General features: G+C 47.1%; 1 protein-coding gene across 1 annotated transcript in view; it reads right to left on the bottom strand.

Moving 5' to 3' along the window:
- The window catches only part of musk (muscle, skeletal, receptor tyrosine kinase), a 137,388-nt gene that overhangs the window by 4,883 nt on the left and 109,812 nt on the right, over positions 1-22,693 (bottom strand). Inside the window, exon 16 of the mRNA XM_080189607.1 lies at positions 9,582-9,730. Within this exon, the coding sequence (XP_080045733.1) occupies positions 9,582-9,730 (149 nt within the window). The remainder of the gene's footprint in view (positions 1-9,581; positions 9,731-22,693) is intronic.

Raw genomic sequence — 22,693 nt, 5'->3', positions numbered from 1 at the left:
ATCATACCTGAAATGAACCATCCCACGCTTACCCTCGCCAAATTCAAGAGGCAAAACTTATGATCCAGCTGGACTTCATAAAACACTTTGGAGTTTCTGAGCTGAGATATAACAATCCTCAGGGTAGCACAGTGGTTAGGCGGTTCGATTCCCGGCTTGGGTCACTGGCTGTGTGGAGTCTGCACATTCTCACTGTGTCTGCGTGGGTTTCGTCCGGGTGATCTGGTTTCGTCCCACAGTCCGAAAGTCGTGCTAGTTAAGGCGCATTGGCGGTGTTAAATTCTCCCTCAGTGTACCCCAAACAGGTGCTAGAGTGTGGCTACTAAGGGATTTTCACAGGGAGTTCTTTGCAGTGTTAATGCAAGCCTACTTGTGACACTAATAAATAAATTCAAGATTGGCTAGCTTTTAAAAAAAAAGTTCCGAATCTGTCGACAGAATCCAACCGGAGGTGTCCCGGGGGATTCTGCACTTTGTCCGTTTTGTGTCTCTTTATCATGTACTTGGATCATTGGGAAATAGGGATTTGAGTGGCGCAGGCTATAAATAGAATCCTAGGTTGCATCATATTCATTATCAGTCACATACGTTTGAACTTACTCCACAGGACAATTCGTCAGATGGTTTTTATTATTGTACCCCAGTGTATTCCAATTATTCATCGCTTCATGTTTTTCATGTTGAATGGAAATGCTTTAGAAAGATGCCTCACCAGGATTTTTACTACCAAGGCTCATTAATCTTGAAAAGCAACGTTTTGTGAAAGCTTTTTGGTTATATCTGTGGGGGGGGAGGGGGGGTCCAAAACGAAGGGGCCACAGTCAATAGTCAGCCCAGTAAGGAATTCCACAAAAGACGCCGTTACCCAGAGAGTGGCAACACTATCGAGACCATGACTCAATGTGGTAATGTTCTTGGCCCGAGATTGAAGAAAATAGTCAAAGTTTATTTATTAGTTACAAATAATGGTTGGGGGGGGGGGCACAGTTTAGATCAGAGTTGAGGAGGAACTTCTTCACTCAAAGGGTGGTGAATCTCTGGAATTCTCTGCCCGTTGAAGTGGTGGAGGCTGCCTCGCTAAATATATTTAAGACACGGGTAGATAGGTTTCTGATAGACAGGGGAATTAAGGGTTATGGGGAGAAAGCGGGAAAGTGGAACTGATCCACTTTAGATCAGCCATGATCTTATTGAATGGCGGGGCAGGCTCGAAGGGCTAGATGGCCTACTCCTGCTCCTATTTCTTATGTTCTTAAATAGGCTTACATTCACACTGCAATGAAGTTACTGTGGAAATCCCCTAGTCGCCACAGTCCGGCGCCTATTTGGGGACACTGAGGCCAAGTTTACCACGGCCAATTCACCTCACCCGCACATCTTTAGACTGTGAGAGGGAAGTGGAACACCCGGAGGAAACCCACGCAGACACGGGGAGATCATGCAAATTCCGCAGAGGCAGTGACCCAACCCAGGAATTGAACCGTGGTCCCTGGAGCTGTGAAGCCGGGGTGCTAACCACCGTGCCACCCCTGGTGGGTTTGAGTTCTGCTTCAGGGAGTAAAACACAAAATCCAGGCTGGCACTCCAGTGCAGTGCAGAGGGGAAAGCTGCCATTCTGGGCAGGATTTTCTCGAACCCCTGCTGGTGGGTTCAATGGTGGGCGGGCAGGAGAATTTAACAGGAGGTCCAGAAATCACTCACGTGAGTTTACAACGGCACCTTCTGCTGCCGCCTGCAGTGGCAGATTGGGATACCCGGTGGAGCATGGCGCGGAACTCATTTACCGCCTGCTAATGCCGGGGAAGGCCTGGTCACCTGTGCCAGCGGGAAAACACACCTGGAGCAGTGCAGCATGCAGATGTTGGGGGGATTGCCTCTGGAGTTCAGGATGGAAGCTGCCAGTGACTCCGGACTCTGGAACACCACAGCAGCGGGTGAGGGGGAGCCTCTGCAGGTGGATCCCTCCCTCCCCAGATTGGGTGTCCCTGGATGGGGGAGGGGTCCATCCTCCAGCCTTGGAGCGTACCCAAAGATCTATCTTCATTTTGAGAAGGTTCACACCCTTTCTTCAATTGTGGGGCAGTGACGTTGGGCACCTTTTCAATATGGCAGCCAATAGGATGGCAGGCTGTGCCCATCAGACCTGGCCCACCATGAAATATGGCGTAAAACACCTGGATTGCGTGACTGACAAGGCCGTGGTTGGAGGATTTGGCGTGCTTCCCCCCCACTGGCCTTCACAGTGGGAAGCTCTCCATATTCCCACCCCTGCCCCCACCCTAGTCCCCCAGATGGGGGAGTTCTGCTCTCGATCGTTGAGATGAGGTTTTAACTTGAGGCTTAAGCTGCCCCCTCGATGTAAATTTATCCCATGCCGCTCAAATCCTTCTCGAGACTGGGCAATATTCACCCTCAATCAATATCATTAAAGTAGATTGTGCGGGGTATCACGTTGTCACTTGTGGGAGCTTGCTGTGCGCAGATTGGTTGTTGGATTTCCTGCCCGGTAATGAGGAAAAGTATTTCATTCAGTTTGCTTTACAATGCCCCAAGGCTGTGAAAGTTGCTACATGAATGCAAGGCTTTTGCACAGAGAGTGTTTGTGGTGAATAGTATCAATACGTTCGTGGGGAAATTGGATAAGTATTTGGAGAAGAAAGGAGCAGCAGGATTTCACGATCTTGTGAGATGAGGAGCATAAACACTGGCATAACTCAGATGGGCTGAATGGCCTGTTTTCGCGCTGCATCTTGTCATAGAGTCATAGAGGTTTACAGCGTGGAAATAGGCCCTTCGGCCCAACTTATCCATGCTGCCTGTTTCTTACCACTAAGCTAGCCCCAATTTCCTGCATTTGGCCCATATCCCTCTATACGCATCTTACTGTCTTTTTAAAAGACAAAATTGTACCCACCTCCACTACGTTCCAGACACTCACCACCCTCTATGTGAAAAAATTGCGCCTCTGGACTCTTTGTATCTCTCCCCCCTCACCTTAAACCTGTGCCCTCTAAAGAACAAAGAACAACACAGCACAGGAAACAGGCCCTTCGGCCCAACGAGCCCGTACCGCCATCTTAACAATGTGTTTTTCCTCCTCCACCCTTGACCCGTGTCTATGCTCATGGTACCCCCATTGGAAACCAGATCCAGGGGAGAATAATTTAGGGACAATTTGTTACACCAATCAGCCTAAGAGCACATCTTTGGGGTGTGGGAGGAAACCGGAGCGCCCGGAGGAAACCCACGCAACCACAGGGAGAATGCGCAAACTCCCACAGACACCGGCCCAAATCCATGTGTCTGCACAGCAAACAGTGATAGTCACTGAGCTGCTGTGGTGCCCATCTGCTGGTCCAGTTTTAGACTCTCCTACCTTTGGGAAAAGATCTTGACTATCTAGCTGATCTCTGCCCCTCATTATTTTATATTGTATGTTTTGTATATCCATGTAACATTGAAGGTTTTTTTAAAAATGCGAATCCTCTGCACTTTTAAGCAAGATTAGAATGGACAGGAAGAGAGTGAAGGGCTCTGAAGGGCAAAGGGGAGTCTAAAAGGTTCTAAAGGGAAAGCAGGGACAAGGACAGAAATTTGGGCCATCTGCGCTCTGCCTGTTCCAATTCATCAAAGATCCTTCCAAACCCACCACCACTTCCACCCAGAAGGACAAGGAGCAGCAGATACATAGGAACACCACCACCTGAAGCTCCCCTCCAGGAACTAGTGAGACTTGGAGTTCAGGATTTGCTTCGATTTCTTTCCTCTGCTGTCACTCTGCATTATTGTTAAGATGTTGGGATTCGAAGCGCGATGCAGGTTGACTGCACCATCCCGACTTGGAAACATATTGCGCCGTTCCTTCGCAGTGGCTGGGTCAAAATCCTGGAATTCACTCCCTAACGGCACTGCGGGTCAACCCACAGCATGTGGACTACAGCGATGCAAGAAGGCAGCTCACCACCGCCTTCTCAAGGGCAACTAGGGATGGGTAATAAGTGCTGGCCAGCCAGTGACACCCATATCCCATTAATGCATAAAAAAAAAGGACATCCCAAAGTGCATTGTGTCAATGATATATGGGCGACACTCTGGTAACGTAAAACACAAGCAACAAGCTCCCCCAAACAACAATGGCATCATCTGGAGTAACTGTTGGTTGAGGGATCTCCGTCCTCCTTTGAAACAGAGCTGGAGGATGTCTTCCATTCTCCCGAGGGAGCAGACAGGATCTCAGGTCAATATCCCAGCTGAAAATTGGCAATTCAATAGCGCTCCCTCAATCCCCAGCTGGGAGCACTGAAAGTGAAAGTTTACTTATTAATGTGACAAGGAGGCTTACACTAACACTGCAATGAAGTTACTGTGAAAATCCCCTAGTTGCCACACTCCGGCGCCTGTTTGGGTACACTGAGGGAGAAAGATGAAAAAATTCGAGGTCACGTACCAACTGACTCAAGAACTGCTTCTTCCCTGCTGCTGTCAGACTTTTGAATGGACTTACCTCGCATTAAGTTGATCTTTCTCTACACCCTCGCTGTGACTGTAATATTACATTCTGCACTCTCTCCTTTCCTTCTCTATGAACATTATAGCGCGCGAGAAACAATACTTTTCACTGTACATGTGACGAAAGTAAATCAAATCAAAGCATCTCATCTTTCGGACTGTGGGAGGAAACCCACGCAGACATGGGGAGAACATGCAGACTCAGCACAGACAGTGACCCAAGCCAGGAATCGAACTCGGGTCCCCAGCGCTGTAAGGCAGCAGCTCTAACCACTATGCCACCGTGCTGCCCCCCCTGGATGATTTATCTGGATGATGGGCTCAAGTATCTGGAGTGGGACTCAAGCTAACAACCTCGTGACTCGGAGGCGGGAGTGCTACCCACTGAGCCACTGCGACATCGTGCAAAAGTTGCGTCTCAAGCGAACGATTCAGTTGCTCGCCGATTGTAAAGTGAAGGGAGGGTGTCACTGAGTGTAAGCTTCAGAGGAAATTATCTTTGTTGGAAATAAATGGGGCCTTGGAGTCTGGGCCCAGCGTGAGCTAATGGAAATATAAAGGCAAAACAATTTGGCATTGCTGGCATCCGCTGCAAGTATTTCTGGCCCATCGATAAGACAAACAATCCATTAAAAAAAATGGAAGATACTGTTCTTTTTAAAGGTCTCTGCTGTGTCCTGGATGGAGTGTAATGTGATTGTATTTAGATGAGTAGCTAAGGGATTATCTCTCTAGATTATCAGGCATGTGTCTTTTTCACATTGCCTGGCAGTGCGTCTCTGTTACCAGGACAAAATCTTTGGAACAAATAATCTATTTTCACATGATGGCCAACACACTGCTCTAATGACACAAACTGAACCATTTCATGCTATCTGAGGCCCAATTACCTCCCCGCCTCTCCTCAGGTTAGCCAGATTTGTCCCAAAGTTTCCAGGAAATAACTTCAGGTTATCGCTGTGAAAAATCCTGAGAAAAGAAAATGATGTTTTTCTTTGCCGTATGAGCACCTGTTTATTAGTTACAGAAATACCAGTGATGGAAGGTAGAAGCAGGGAGGTTGATTCCACTGGCGGGTGGAACTAGAACTAGGGGGCACTGCCTCAAAATAAGGGGGAGCAGATTTAGGACTGAGTTGAGGAGGAACTTCTTCACACAAAGGGCTTGTGAATCTGTGGGATTCCCTGCCCAGTGAAGCAGTTGAGGCTACCTCGTTGAAGGCAAGGATAGATACATTAAGGGTTAGGATGAGCGGGTGGGTAAGTGGAGCTGAGTCCATGAGATCAGCCGTGATCTTATTGAATGGCAGAGCAGGCTCGAGGGGCCAGATGGCCGACTCCTGCTCCTAGTTCTTATGTTCTTACAGCTGTATGAATCATCAAGAATCATCTCACTGGATGGTTCCGGGTTTTTTTTTTAAATAGCAGTGATCTCCGAGTTCCTCTTTGTTTCAGAGATTTGACACCTCAAAACACTGGAGAAATATATCAGGCCTTTATAAATTGGCCTTTATAAATCGGAGTATCGAGTATAAAAGTTGGAGTGTTATGGTAAGGTTATATAAGGCATTGGTGAGGCCGAATTTAGAGTAATGTGTACAGTTTTGGTCACCTAGTTACAGGAAGGATGTAAATAAGGTTGAAAGAGTTCAGAGAAGGTTCACGAGGATGTTGCCGGGAAGCTGAGTTACAGAGAGGGATTGAATAGGTGAGGACTTTATTCCCTGGAGCGTAGAAGAATGAGGGGAGATTTGATAGAGGTGTAGAAGATTTTGATGGGTATAGATAGAGTGAATACAAGCAGGCTTTTTCCACTGAGGCTAGGGGAGAAAAATACCAGAGGGCATGGGTTAAGGGTGAAAGGAGAAAAGTTTAAAGAGAATATTAGGGGGGGGGACTTCACACAGAGAGTGGGTGGGAGTGTGGAGTGAGCTGCCGGATAAAGTGGTAAATGCGGGGTCACTTTTAGCATTTAAGAAAAACTTGGACGGGTTCATGGATGAGAGGGGTGTGGAGGGATATGGTTCAAGTGCAGGTCAGTGGGACTAGGCAAAAAATGGTTCAACACAGACAAGAGGGGCCAAAAGGCCTGTTTCTGAGCTGTAATTTTCTAAGGTTCTAAATACAGCCCACAGGGTCTTTGCAAGATCCTCCCAATCTGGTAGCAAGAAACATGATCCAATAGCAGCTTCCTCTCCCAAGGCAACTTGCCCAGCATTGAGGCACTGATAGCTCGATGAGCCTGGCAGGCTATGCAGCTCACGTGTCTGACACCACTCCGCCAAAATGAACACTCTGCTTGGAGCTTGGGCCTAGGACACTATCCTGAGGAACTCCTGCAGAGTTCCTTCACCCTGGAGCAGAAATGACTGACCCTTCACAACCACAACCATCTTCCTATGTACCTAATTTGTGCACAGCAAGCTCTCACAAACAGCAGTGTGATAATAACGTGATGTGAATGAAGAATCAATATTGACCGACATGACAGGAAGATCTCCAGTGCACCTCTTCAAAGTCTTTCTTTCCCTCAACCTTTCCATATCCCCATGGTGCAGAGGTCACACTTTGTCTGTTTCTGTAGCTAATTATTCCTGGAACAGGTCGCTAATCTGTTGCCAGGAAGATATCTGGGCTTTAGAGGCAGAAAAAGTTCAGAAGGCAGAGACTTATCCAACACATCACCCAACCAACCCTCCAAAGCACCACCTGCCCCGTGTGTGGCAGAATTTGCAAGTCACCCATTGGATTAACAGGTCATCTCAGAATCCACCGAACCAGAGTGGGTGCAAGTCATCCTCGATCCCGAGGGGATGCCATGAGGAGACTCGGAATCCTTCTCTGCTGATCTATTTCCATTCTTGATGAAGGTATTGGTCGATCCTTCACTGCCCTTTACGAGACGGCCTCTCCCATTGCTGCCAAACTGAATCACCAGTTCCCACAGCCTTTTCCAAACTCAGCGTATCCCCAACTCTGACACCAGCGAGGCAAGAAAGCCCCTCTCCTGGTGGCAGCAACTGTAAGAAGCCTCACAACACCAGGTCAAAGTCCAACTGCTTTATTATTTCCCCCTAGGGGGATTTCACAGTAACTTCATTGCAGTGTTAATGTAAGCCTTACTTCTGACTAATAAATAAACAAACAAATTTTTATTTGGAATCACGAGCTTTCGGAGCACTGCTCCTTCACCAGGTGAGTGGAGAGGTAAGTTTCACAAACATGGCTATATATAGACAGAGACGCAGTTGCGAGATAATGATTGGAATGTGAATCTTTACAGATACAGACAGTGCGAGTGGAGAGAGGGATAGTCACAGGCTAAAGAGGTGTGAATTGTCTCAAGCCGGGACAGTTAGTAGGATTTTGCAAGCCCAGGCCAAATGGTGAGGGATACAGATAGTGTGACATGAATCCAAGATCCCAGTTGAGGCCATTCTCATGTGTGCAGAACTTGGCTATCAGTTACGGTTATCTATATATGCCATGTTTCTGAAATCCAGCCTTGCACTCACCTGATGAAGGAGCAGCACTCTGAAAGCTCGTGATTGGCACAGTGGTTAGCACTGCTGCCTCAGACAGCATCAGGACCCCCGGTTCAATTCCCAGCTTGGGTCACTGTCTGTGTGGAGTTTGCACATTCTCCCCGTGTCTGCGTGGGCTTCCTCTGGGTGCTCCAGTTTCCTCCCACTTTCAGAAAGATGTGCTAGTTAGGATGCATTGATCCAAACAGGCGCAGGCGTGTGGCAACTAGGGAAATTTCACAGTAGCTTCATTGCAGTGTTAATATAAGCCTATTTGTGACTAATAAACAAACTTTAAACCCATTGGACTCTTAACCTGTGCAATTTTTTCACGCAAAGTATGGTGAGTGTCTGGAATGAGCTGCCAGAGGTATGAGTAGAGAAGGGTACAGTTTTGTCTTTTAAAAAGCACTTAGACAGTAAAATGGGTAAGATGGATATAGAGGGATATGGGCTAGATGCGGGCAATTGGAACGAGGGGTTAAAAACAAGGGGCGGCATGGACAAGTTGGGCCGAAGGGCCTGTTTCCATGCTGTATACCTCTGGGACTCTATAAGTCAAATTTTCAGAAGGTCAGATCATGGAGCAGTGTGTGGTTATGCAGCACAGCAGCACGTGAGATGTTACCTTGTTTGGGTTCCAGAGTGGGTTTATTAGTCACATGCACTGTATTTATCAGCACCAAGCATTTGACCTTCATTCCTCCTGCAGAAACACTGCTGTGTTTTCCCTCTGTGTACTCACAAAGGAACAAGGCCTTCTGAAATGGCCTCAGTTCGCACCCTTGGGCTTTGGCCCTCGCTGTATATATTCCGCACGTGAATGGAACAGCTGTTACTCCACACGAAACCAACAATTTCCCTGACAAATAACTTGAATGCCTTTAGAAATCGATAAGGCACAGTTTGAGACAGCTCTGGGCTGGGTTCCAAGGTGCTAAGTCATGGGCTTTAATGAGCAGAGCAGGATAAGATTTAGCTCCTAAACTCCCCTTCCCCCCACCCCACCCCCACCCCGCTAATCCCCCCACCCCCCACGCCACTGCCTGCTGCTGAAACGCTCATTGTCAGACTAGACTCAACAATTCCAACGCTCCCCTGGGCAGCCTCCCACATTCTATTCTCTATTAACTTGACATTAACCAAAGCTCTGCTGCCAATATCCTAACTGGCACCGATTCTGATCTATCATTAACCTTCCCCGAGCTAACCGATATCAGCCACCAGTCAAGCAGTGTTTGCTCGCAACTCGCAGTATAGCCTCACCCGTGTAACCCCCTCCAGCCCCACAACCCTCCCAGATCCCTGCACTCCTCCAACTCAGACCTCTCGAACTTCCCCGATTCTAATGGCCCCCGTGGCTTCAGCTGCCTGAGTCCTCCAAGTTCTGGGATTCCCTCCCCAAACCTCTCCGCCGCCGTCCTCCTTTCAGACATTCCCTAAAACCTTCCACCCCAGCTAACTGCTCACTAGTCTTAATGCGGCCCAGCGCCAAAGGTTGTTACAGGTGGTGGTAACGTGCATTTTCAGTTTGGAAGGCAGGAGTTACCTAACAGTTTGACGATGTTTGGGTGGTCAAACTCTGCCATGAGGGCTGCCTCTCTCTGGAAATCCGCTTGCATGTCAGGCGAAGCCTCTTCTTTCAACATCTTCACGGCCACCATGGTGGAGGTCTCCTGTTCCAACAGCTGAGGTGCTCTGGAGGAGACAACACACGGCATTGTAACGTGGGAGCTCAGTGACAAACGGACAGTAGTCAAATCTCAACGTTATTGCTGATACATGTCCTACCCTTCTGTGTATGACACTGAGGATGGATTGTACAAAACTCCGGTCTCCATCACCACAGAATCATAGAACCCCCAGAGAAGGAGGCCATTCAGCCCATCAAGTCTGCACAACACTTACCCGGGCTTATTTCATAACCCCACTTGCTTACCCCGTTAATTGTCCCCGCCTTTATATCTTGGGACTCCAAGGACAAATTTAGCACGGTCAATCCACGTAACCCGCACGTCTTTGGAATGTGGGAGGAAACTGGAGCATCCGGAGGAAACCCACGCAGACACGGGTAGAATGTGCAAACTCCACACAGGCAGTGACCCAAACTGGGAATCGAACCCGTGTCCCTGGCGCTGTGAGGCAGCAGTGCTAACCACTATGCCACCCTGCTTGCTCAAGTTGGTTTTGTTGTGGCAATTTTCACAGCAGCCAATTTGCACGCAGCAAGCTCCCATGGTGACCAAAGCATAAATAGTGGCCAAAACTGAGGAGACATCTCCCCTGCTCTGCTGTGTAACAGAGTCTGGTATCTGTCCTGTCCTCCTGAGTGGGTGGACAAGGGAGATCCCAGAGTAATATCGGGGGGCCCTGTCCATCCACTCAGGTGGACAAGTGACATAAAGATGTCACTTCCTACAGCGCAGCAAACACTGCGTCAGCTCATTCTACGGAGTAAGTCTTCGAGGCAGGAGTGTTACTTGCCGGGCCTCTGCTGACACCTACGTTGAAACTAGTGAACTAAATGGCCTTGTTAATTTAACAAATGGTGAACGTTTACGTTAATCGCAGCTTGGTGCCCTGTGATGGGTTTTTAAGAGATGAACTTTTTGGATGCAACACTTTTGAGAGGTGTTATTGATTTGATTTGATTATTATTGTCACATGTATTAACATACAGTGAAAGATACTGTTTCTTGCGTGCTTTACAGACAAAGCATACCATTCACAGAGAGGGAAAGAAGACAGTGCAGAATGTAGTGTTACAGTCATAGCTAGGGTGTAGAGAAAGATCAACTTAATGCAAGGTAGGTCCATTCAAAAGTCTGACGGCAGCAGAGAAGAAGCTGTTCTTGACTCGGTTGGTACGTGACCTCAGACTTTTGTATCTTTTCCCCGATGGAAGAAGGTGGAAGAGAGAATGTCCGGGGTGCATGGGGTCATTGATTATGCTGGCTGCTTTGCTGAGGCAGCGGGAAGTGTAGACAGAATCAATGGATGGGATTGCTCCAGATATGTCCCACTGAAATTTGAATGATATTGACAGACCCCTGTGGATCAAGCCAGTTCCTCTTCACATGGGTCATCTTTCAGTGACAATCAGTTCTGATAGCTCAAAATGGGTTTATATTTCAGTTCAGGATTTGCTGTAACTTTCCTCTTAATTGTAAGTATCGTCCAAACTTGCTGAATGAATACTTTCAGAAAATAAATACTTGCAGCATCAGGTTTGCTTCCTGGCTCTGCCTTGTTAATGAGTTTTAAACAAAGTTGAGGCATTGTAAAGTCCCTGGTCTGTATCACCAGCATTAGGCAGCTGCGTGACAGTTTGACAGATTCAAGCCCAGACACTCTCAGCTCATAATTTAAGAGATGGAGTTTCCCTTCAGTGCCTAACTGGGGTCACATAGTTTGTAATTCAACACACGAGGCAGGGAACAGACAAATGTATTCTGGACATTCTCAAGTTGGAAGTTCAAGGAATAAGCCCACAGTTCAGTCCCATGTGACAATGATCCCAATTTGGGCGCGAGTGCCGGATTTTAACTGCCTCGCCTTGTAAACTTTGTAAAATTCCGCCTGAGGCCAATGGGGAATGCCGTTCTGATAGCCCCGGAATCGGGGCAGGCGTGCCGGTAAAATTCCGCAAAGATTTCCTTCAACCCTGCTTCCCTTCACTCGGATATTTGCCGTATGTGAATTTTGGACCAGTTCTTGCAACGTGTTTACACGCAGTTGTTTAAAAATGAACCTTGTCATAGGTTAGAATCCTTACAGTGCAGAAGGAGGCCATTCAGCCCATCAAGTCTGCACCGACAACAACCCCACCCAGGTCCTATTCTCGTAACTCAATATATGTACCATTCTAATCATCCTGACACTATGGCCAATCAACCCAACCTGCACACCTTTGGAGTGTTGGGGGGAAACCGGAGCACCCGAAGGAAACCCACGCAGACACGGGGAGAATGTGCAGACTCCACTCAAACAGTGACCCGAGGCTGGAATCGAACCCAGGTCTCTGGCGCTGTGAAGCAGCAATGCTAACCACTGTGTCACCGTGCCGCCCCAATTCACCCTGCCGCTTTCTCATATATAAACCCACCGCACACCCCCCCCCCCCGCTCCAAATGTCTCGATCCCTGCCCGTCCTTTAAAACCGTCCCAATTATTTTGCATTGCCTCTCCTCATTCTTCCTTCTGAGGTGCATCGCTTGATATTGGAAGTTCTGCTGAGATCCTGCACATAGTCTTCTGAGGGTGCTGCGTGCCACACACGGCTGAATATCTGAAATATATTCATTCCTGAGGCAAAGTCAGAACAGCACCTCCCCCCTCCCAGCCCCCTTGCTCCCAACCACCCCTGTCTCCCATCTTCACACTGAGGCTGTTACTCAACGAATGTTGGAGCAATGTTTCTTTACTCAGTGCTGGGCACCATTGGCAAGGCCAGCGTTTGTTACCCATCCCTAATTGGAGCGGCATGGTGGCACAGTGGGTTAGCACGGCTGCCTCACAGCGCCAGGGACCCAGATTCGATTCCCGGCTCGGGTCGCTGTCTGTGTGGAGTCTGCACGTTCTCCCCGTGTCTGCGTGGGTTTCCTCCGGGTGCTCCGGTTTCTTCCCACAGTCCCAAGGTGTGCAGGTTAGACGGATTGGTCATCTTAAATTGCTCCTTAATGTCCAAAGTTGTGTGGGTTAGGGAGCTTAGCAGGGTAAACACATCAGATTCTGGAATAGGGCCCGGGTAAGGCGCTCTGTCAGAGAGTCAGTGCAGACTTGATGGGCCGAATGGCCTCCTTTGGCATTGTAAGGGTTCTATTCTATAATTCCAGTTGGTCTTGGAGAGATTCCTGGTCAGCCATGCTTGATGTGGAGTGGTGCCTCTTAAGATATAAGTTTCTGGCAACAGACTAGCGAACTGTCCCAGGAATAACTAGCTACGGAAACGGAGTTACGGGAACTAATTGTATTATAATTATAATTGCCCCCGAACTGAATGGCTTGTTTAGCCACTACAGAGGGCAGCTACAGAGGGAGTCACATGGGGGCCAGACCAGGTAAGATGGCAGATTTCCTTTCTGAAAAGGCATGTGTGAGAGGCCATGTTAAATTGCCCCTTAGTATCCCAAGGTTAGGGGGATTAGCGGGATAAATGTGTGGGGTTATGGGGATAGGGGTTGGAGGCCCTGGGTAAGATACTCTGTCAGAAAGTTGGTGCAGGCTTGATGGGCTGAATGGCCTCCTTCTGAATTCTGGATTCTATAGGTGCCACTACGAGAAGGTGCACTATCATAATATTTTATGCTTCTTTCTGTCGTATTTTTCTCCCCTTCCTGTGATATTTTCATTTTCTTTCCATCAATGTTGGACACCCTAGCTTCCCGTCAATTGCTAATTCCCTGGCTGAAGGGTTCAGTAAGATCCGATTCGTTCTGACCAGCTAATCCTTTTTAAAAAAATCTGTGTGGCCACCTTTTATCTTTGTCATTCCTGAATGGTTGTGATTTCGGGCAGAAGCTCATTGTGGAACCGTAAGCCGCTTTCCAGTTTCTGTCACTGAGAATTCCCCACACCGTAGGATTCCTTCCTGCTCCCAGTCGGCTACAAATAACGATTGGGACTTCAAACTGCTCAGTGGCCTGTCACTAACTGTGTCAGCTTCTCTCCGGCTGTAATAATCCACTTGATCTTTAAGCCATGAATAACAGTGAGATCACTCTGCCTGCTTGAGGCGTGGAAACTTTAGTGGATCTGTAATAAGTTCTCGGAGGCGCAAGTCCCTTGGCCAGAATTCCTTCATTTGCAAGATCCAACAACACTCTACAGAGTGCCCTCAGTCAGCAGCCTACAGCCGGAGTACCAGAGGAACCGACACTCCTGTTTAAATGATGTGGCGATGCCGGCGTTGGTTGGGGGTAAACACAGTAAGAAGTCTCACAACACCAGGCTAAAGTCCAACAGGTTTATTTGTAGCAAACGCCACTAGCTTTCGGAACTGGCTGTTCCTTCGTCAGGTGGGTGGGGAGTATAATGTGAAAGTTTGTGTCTTTATTTGCCCTGTTTGTGATTAGAGCCCTCTCAAACAAGAGAGTGCAGAATGTAGTGTTACAGTCATAGCTAGGGTGTAGAGAAAGATCAACTTAATGCGAGGTAGATCCATTCAAAAGTCTGATGGCAGCAGGGAAGAGGCTGATATTGAGTCGACTGGTACATGACCTCAGACTTTTGTATCTTTATCCCAATGGAAGAAGGTGGAAGGAAGAATGTCTGGGGTGTGTGGGGTCCTTAGTTATGCTGGCTGCTTTTCCGAGGCAGCAGGAAGTGTAGACAGAGCCAATGGATGGGAGGATGGTTTGTGTGATGGATTGGGTTACATTCACGACCTTTTGTAGTTCCTTGCGGTCTTGGGCAGAGCAGGAGCCCATACCAAGCTGTGATACAACTAGAAAGAATGCTTTCTATGGTGCATCTGTTAAAGTTGGTGAGAATTGTAGCTGACATGCCAAATTTCCTTAGTCTTCTGAGAAAGTAGAGGCGGTGGTGGGCTTTCTTAACTATAGTGTCAGCATGGAGGGACCAAAACAGGTTGCTGGTGATCTGGACACCTGAAAATGTGAAGCTTTCGACCATTTCTGCTAATGGCATGCTGGCCTTCATAGCAAGCGGATTTGCGTACAGGAGTAAGGATGAATTACTGCAGGGCCTTGGTGAGGACACACCTCAAGTATTGTGTGCAATTTTGGTCTCCTCGTCTGAGGAAGGACATTCTGCTATTGATGGAGTCCAGCGAAGGTCCACCAGACTGATTCCTGGGACGGCAGGACTGACATATGAAGAAAGATTGGATCAACCGGAATTTAGAAGAATGAGAGGGGATCTCAGAGAAACATATAAAATTCTGATGGGACTGGACAGGCTAGATGCGGGAAGAGTGTTCCTGATGTTGAGGAAGCCCAGAACTAGAGGTCACAGTCTAAAAATAAGGAGTAAGCAATTCAGGACTGAGATGAGGAAGAACTTCTTCACTCAGAGAGTTGTGAACTTGTGGAATTCTCCACCAGAAAGCCAATTCATTCGATATGTTCAAGAGGGAGCTGGGTGTGGCCCTAGTAGCTAAAGTGATCAAGGGATATAGAGAGAAAGCAGGACTAGGATACTGGAAGTGCATGATTAGCATGATCATATTGAATGGTGGTACAGGTTCGAAGGGCTGAATGGCCTCCTCCTGCACCTATTTTCTGTATTTCTAGGTTTCTATGGGTTAGACAGTGTCTCAAAGATGTAGATAGACTGTCTCAGCAATGGATGGCAAGCAGAGTTTGAAGCTTGGCTCAGTCTGAGGTAGAACACAAAGGTTGAAAACTGTCGAAACTAAGACATTTACTAAATCTGGCTTTAATAAACCCTGGTTAAGATTGTTGCTCTTTGCAATGCTCACAAAAATTGTCGAGGTCTAGGGACACCTTCTTTGTTACAACGGACCCATTCAAAAGACTGAATACAATAGATCAGAGCTCATTTCTTAACCAGGCTGATTTATTAACCTATTTCATAACATTCTTTACTCAAAGAGATTTCACTTGGACAACAGGTCTCCAGTGAGAGACCTTATCAAATGAACATTGCCAGTTCTACGCTATAATGTCCTTAGTTATCCTGATACAAAAAGTCTTTTTCTCCCCACAAGGAATTCCGACAACTAAGTTCAAACTGACTCCTCATCCATAAACCATGTTAGTTTGTAATGTCCTTGAACTGCTTGTTTTAAAACAGACTCGAGTGTTTTTCTAACAATAAACGTCAAGCTACAGAGTCCAAAATTCCAAACATTTCCAGATGCCAGATATGAAGCGAAATGTGCTAAAACCCAGCTACAGTTCCTTTACATTTACCCGTATTCTTAGTCGGTAGTTTATCGTTGGTGGAACGATTCGATTCACAACTTTTTAAAGATTTTTTTTACTTGCTAGCTGCTCCAAACTTGATGCTATTCATTTTGCCAATCTGGTGAATCTCCAATCACAGCCTTGCGACAGGGCAAAGTTGTCAGGTAGGTGCCCAGGGGAAGAGAGGAACCATCAGGAGACATCTCATCCTTTGCTGGTGCCCTTCTAGTGCCATGTTGGTGACCCGGACAAATTTACAAAAGGTGCACAAGATAGAAAAGAACAAAGAACAAAGAAAATTACAGCACAGGAACAGGCCCTTCGGCCCTCCGAGCCTGCACTGACCATGCTGCCCGACTGAACTAAAACCCCTTACTCTTCTGGGGACCGTATCCCTCTATTTCCATCCTATTTGTCAAGATGCCCCTTAAAAGTCACTATTGCATCTGCTTCCATTGCTTCCCCCAGCAGCAAGTTCCAGGCACCCAACACCCTCTGTGTAAAAATCTTGCCTCGTACGTCTCCTTTAAACCTTGTCCCTCACATCTTAAAACCTATGACCCCCCTAATAACTGACTCTTCCACCCTGGGAAAAAGCTTCTAACTATCCACTCTGTCCATCCCTCTCATAATCTTGTAGACTTCTATCAGGTCATTCCTTAACCTCTGTCGTGAGACCGAAGAGGTGGAAGAAGGTTAAATAAAATAACCTTAAGTTTTTAGTAAGTAGTCTCACAACACCAGGTTAAAGTCCAACAGGTTTCTTTGATATCACGAGCTTTCAGAGCGCTGCTCCTTCATCAGGTGATTGGCAAGTTGACAATGGACTTCCCTGCAATGGCACTATTTTCCACTGTGCGACCGGGGGAGGCTTGTTTGCTGCTGGTGATAATGCCGATTTTCTCACGTTTTCTGTTCTTGGTGTGCACGTAGATGGCGCAGTTCCGTTGTCTTGTCTGCTTGGCTGTATTTCACAGCTAGGCTGCTGCGTCCTGAGTGGAAATTGAGAAGATGGACTCTTTTTTGGTTTCCAGGCTGTGACGTGCGTTTTAGAGCTGGTTATGAGGTTGTTGAGGAGTGTTAGAGAGGTGCGACGGCCGTAGTCTTGAGGGGGTTGACTTGAGTGGGTTTGTGACCTTAAGTTTTTAAGTGTAGCTGTCACAAGAAGGCTTATATTAATAATGCAATGAAGTTATTGTGGAAATTCCCTAGTTGCCACACTACTTTGGGTACACTGAGGGAGAAATTAGCATGGCCAATCCATCTAACCCGCACATTTTTTGGACCATGGGAGAAAACCGGAGCACCCAGAGGAAACCCATGCAGACACGGGGAGAACATGCAAACTCTGCACAGACAGTGACCCAAGTGGGAATCGAACCTGGGTCCCTTGCACTGTGAGGTAGCAGTGCTAACCACTGTGCCACCTTACTGCCCATTTTCTTTTAAGAAAGCCCAATGAAAGGTTAGACATAACTGGTTCATTGACTCCTTGAGGGAATTTCAAAGGGTTTTATATTTAAAAGGGTTGCAGGTTGCTTTAAGAACTGATCACATGATTCGATAGTGATGTCATGGGGATGTTGCCACAGGCTGCTGTTTTACTTTCGGTTTTGTACTCTGTGCAGAGAACATCTCCCTCAATAAAATCTGTTGTGTGTTACTTTGAATCGATGTGTGCAAACCATGGTCTCTTCTTTTTGTTAAAATCTACATGTTTGGGACTTTACACAAAGAAAAGTGGTGGTGGGGGGGGGGGAGTTGCCCTTGACATTTGACAAACAGTTTATCCCTCAATTATCAGCGCAAAAACAAATGACCCAGTCATTGCCAAGTTGTTTGCTTAATCATAGAACGCCTACAGCGTAGAAAGAGGCCATTCAGCCCATCGAGTCTGCACCGACAACAATCCCTCCAGCTCTATCCCCCCGTATCCTCACATATTTACTCTCCAATCCCTCTACGCATCCCAGGACACTAAGGGGCAACTTAGCACGGCCAATCAACCTAACCTGCACATCTTTGGAGTGGTTGTTTGTGGGATCTTGCTGCACGCAAATTAGCTAACACGTTTCCTACATGACAGTAAGAGACTACACTTCAGTAATAGTTCATTGGGCTGTGAGGAACTATTAGGTCCCCAGTGCTCGTGAAAAGTGCGATAGAAATGCAAGTCTTTCTTTCTTCACAACCCCACACCGATGTGGCTGCGATATGGATTACCGATCCATATTGTTCAAGAACAAAGTCCACAACTACCGTCTCAGGGCAACTACAGATATGCTTTTGGACTTTCCTGTGACGCTGGAATGAGGATGTTCGGCGTATGACTCCCAATTCTCCAATGGAAACTGAATAATTTTCTTCACTCTCTGTTTCAGTTCGAGAGTACAGCTCTCTCCCCGTGATCAAATAACTCAAACAAACTCTTTGGTTTTGTTTCATCAACACCAAACTTTTAATTCCAAGCCTTCAAGATCTCTGGGTGATAAGTAGGCAAACCCCCAGAGGCTTAACAACAGCTAAATCCTAATCGATACTGGACTTCAGAGAAGGCTGGAGACGCTCAGCAGATCAGGTGGCTTCTGCGGAGCGAGAGATCTTCCGCAAACGTGTTCCTTTCAAGTCAAAGATTTGTGAGCTTCCAGCCTCTGGTTATCAAAACTGATTCGAACAATTCCTTGCAAGAGAAAGTGAAAATTCGTGGTGGTGTTCATGGGGTGAGGGGTGTGGGTGCGAGGCAAACTGGGCCAGGTGGAAGCCCCGACAGGGCCTTGCTTGAATAAATTGGAGCTCACTCCCTCCTGACAGCCCGGCTAGCTTGACTGGCTGGCCAACAGTTGGGAGCAACAGGAGGTCTAAGCTCCGGCGGAGAGGAATGGGGTGAGGTTGCTCCATAATCCAACTCCGCTTCCAGAACCTGCCTTCCCTGTGGACGGGGGGGGGGGGGGGGGGGGGCGGGTTAGAATCAAGGCCGTCGTGTTCGTAAGCACATATTGCTAAATTAACCATTGGCTGGTGAGTCAAGTTTCTTGGAATGGCATTCGCCCATGGGGAAAATGGCTGAATTCTTTCCAACATCCTAATTTGTCCAAATCCTTGGTTTATGTTCCGAGCAGCACGCAGGGTCAAGCCTCAGAGACATCTGTCCTGATAATTGCTTCCAAATGCATCCTGTTGTTACTCCGCATCGTACAAGAAAGAAAACAGTGGTGTGGTAACGAGGGAGTGTCCAAGTGATTTCTTGGTGCTGAAGTGAAGAACATGATGGAATGGGAAGAGGAACTTTGAGGAGAGCGAGAGATGACGCCCAATGCTGTCATGAGGATTGAGTTGAGGAGGAACTTCTTCACCCAAAGGGTTGTGAATCTGTGGAATTCCCTGCCCAGTTGAGGATACCTCGTTGAGTGTTTTTAAGGCAAGGATAGATAAATTTTTGAACAGTAAAGGAATTAATGGTTATGGTGAGCGAGCGGGTAAGTGAGTCCACAAAAAGATCAGCCATGATCTTATTGAATGGCGGAGTAGGCTCGAGGGGCCTGATGGCCGACTCCTGCTCCTAGTTCTTATATGACGTCCATTTTGGAACCAGTATGACAAGGACAGTTCATTTTTTCATGGGATGTGGGTACTGTTGACCAACATTTGCTGCCCATTTCCAACTTCTGTTCTGTGGATTCTTAGGCCATTTCAGAGGGCAGGTAAGGGTCGACAGCGTTGCTGTAAAGGCAGCAGGTCTGACAGAGGCCGTTTAAAGAAGATTGAAAACCAAGGAAGGGGAGAAGGGGGGGAAACGGGAGTGTGCTGGAGGCAGGGTCAATCAAAACACTCACAAGGAAATTGGATTATTACTTGAAAAGGAGGAATGCAGGGTTACAAGGAGAGGCATGGGAGTGACACTAGGTGCTTTGACTCATTTAGAGGCCAAAGGGCCTCCTTCTGTGATATAGAATTACAGAAACACTACAGTGCAGAAGAAGGCCATTTGGCCCATCGAGCCTGCACCCAGGTCCGATCCCTGTAGCCCCATACATTTACCCGCTAATCCCTCTAACCTACATATCCTGGGATGCTAAGGGGCAATTCAGCATGGTGAACCAACCTAACCTGCACATCTTTGGACTGTGGGTGTAAAGATATGGAGATGCCGGTGTTGGACTGGGGTAAACACATTAAGAAGTCTTACAACACCAGGTTAAAGTCCAACAGGTTTATTTGGTAGTAAACGCCACTAGCTTTTGGAACAGCGTTCCAAAACTCACCAACTTTAAGGGTGTTCAAATGGTCAGTGGATAGGCATATGGATAACATTGGAATAGTTTAGTTAGAGGGTCATTAGATTGGTTCCACTGGTCGGCACAACATCGAGGGCCAAAGGGCCTGTACTGCGCTGTAATGTTCCATGTTCTATGTTTTAAATAAACCTGTTGGATTTTAACCTGGTGTTGTGAGACTTCTTACTGTGGGAGTAAACCATAACACCTTGAGGAAACCCACGCAGACATGGGGGGAATGTGCAAACTGTAACCAGTCGAGTTCTTTGCCAATGGGACCAATGGTTATTTCATTAAACTCTTCTTCTGATTTTTAACCTTTCATTCCCTCAGTGAAAGACCCAAATGGATGAATGAGAAAATTGAGCAGGGGAAAAACAGATTGTTTTAAAAAAAAACTAACACTGATGATTACAGAGTTTTGGTCAGAACATTGAATACGGGAGTTGGGAAGTTGTACAAGACATTGGTAAGGCCACAATTGGAATATTGTGTGCAGTTCTGGTCACCCTATTATAGAGAGTATATTATTAAACTAGAAAGAGTGCAGAAAAGATTTATTAGGATGCTACCGAGACTTGATGGTTTGAGTTATAAGGGGAGGCTGGATAGACTGGGACTTTTCCCCCTGGAGCACTGGAGGCTTAGGGATGATCTTGTAGAGGTCTATAAAATGATGAGGGGCACAGATCAGCTAAATAGTCAATATCTTTTCCCAAAGGTAGGGGAGTCTAAAACTAGAGGGCATTGGTTTAAGGTGAGAGGGGAGAGATACAAAAGGGTCCAGAGGAGAAATGTTTTCACTCAGAGGATGGTGAGTGTCTGGAATGAGCTGCCAGAGGTAGTAATAGAGGTGGGTAAAATTTTGTCTTTTGAAAAGTGTTTAGGTTACATGGGTAAGATGGGTATAGAGGGATATGGGTCAATTGCATGCAATTGGGACTAGCTTAGGGGTAAAAACTGGACAACTTGGGCTGAAGGGCCTGTTTCTGTGCTGTAAACCCTTATGACTGAGGGGCAAAATTCTAGGATACCATTGGCAACTGGGCCAAGGGACAGCTGAGAGTGAGTCTGAGAGGCGTTCAGAGATAAATCTTGCTGCCACCTTCTTTGCTGTTGTAATGTGGAGGTCCCGCACTCCTGGGCAGCTCACTGCTGCTGAGCAAGTGAGCGCAGCTGTCTTCCCAGAAGGTGAGCGCAGTAGTTGTGTTGGAAGTACAGCGTTCCCATAGCAACAGTGTTGGCAATGACACCTCATAAATAGGAGAGGGAGCAATGTAATGACGCAGGGGCTGCCTCCATACAAGTCCTGTGCAGGGGTGGATCTTCAATAAACTACGGGAGACACTCCCAGTCATGAATAGGCTTCAGATGGAATCATGTTCTTACAAAAGTTGCATATAAATGAAGCTGTGCCTCATTGGCAGGATTCTAATCACAGGCGGAAAATTCCATTGTTGCTTCTTATGTTAAAGCTGGAATTCACCCACTCCCCCGTAATACATCCTCAGAGGCATAAGTCCCTTCACCAAAATCCCTTCACTTACAAGTCTGACAGCAGCACACAGAGAGCTTTCAGTGAGCAGTCTACACTCGGAGTCCCAGAGGAACTGACACGCCTGGTTAAATACAAAGCTCCCTGATTGGCCCACCAGTCTGGCCCTTAATCTTCTGCTGTCCAACCAAATGAACAAAATCAAATTAACTTATGGATAACTCGAAAAGGGGAAGCGCCTGAAACAAAAGAAATGGAACAAGTACCTAACACATCAAATTAGAATGTGACTAAAGGGGGCAATAATACACCCCCGTCCCTGCGGTGCCCAGCAGGCATGGAAGGCATCAGCTGTGCCCTCAGACACCGCATGCTCCCTTTCCAGGGACATCCAGCTGTGGACATAGCCATGGTAGAGGGGCAGCCAGTAAAGTTGGGTGGCCCCCCCTTGAGCGACCCTTAATCAGGGAGTTTCTATTCTAACAGGCCCACCTCAATTGTCTGATTAAAGTCATTACACCGCTCCACCCCCCCCACACCCCACAATTCAGAAGCAGGTTAAGAAGATAAGCTATAGAGACACCAGAAGTATTTTGCAGAAAAGCCCACTGTTTGAGTTGACGTGACTGTCTGGCGTATGGGACTGACAGAGGCAGCGCCGGACTTAAGGTTCCTCTATTATGGCGTCCTTGAGACTGTTTTAAAAGCCCGACTACATCAAGTGAACTGCAAAACAAGACTGATGTGACAAACACATTTTCCTACACTTGATCTTGTTTGGGCTCACGTCCAATAACACAGATGTTCCCAGATGTAAATGGTACAAAACTTTCTAAATCTCCCACTACAGTCATTAAAATGTGTTTATGTTTTACGTTAGAAGCTGTGTACATCTGTCCCTTAGTAGTTTTTTAAAAGCCGCGATGGATGTTGCCTTAGTTCCGTAAAAAGTGCCAGGTTTTTAAAAAAACAGGAATTAATTTTCAACTTTAGCTTTCGCTGA

Source organism: Carcharhinus amblyrhynchos, chromosome 5 (genome assembly GCF_965287045.1).
Source record: "Carcharhinus amblyrhynchos chromosome 5, sCarAmb.v2.hapA, whole genome shotgun sequence".
In the NCBI taxonomy this organism is placed as follows: Eukaryota; Metazoa; Chordata; class Chondrichthyes; order Carcharhiniformes; family Carcharhinidae; genus Carcharhinus; species Carcharhinus amblyrhynchos.
The sequence above is the reverse complement of the archived record's forward strand: the minus strand, read 5'-3'. Positions and strand labels throughout refer to the sequence as shown.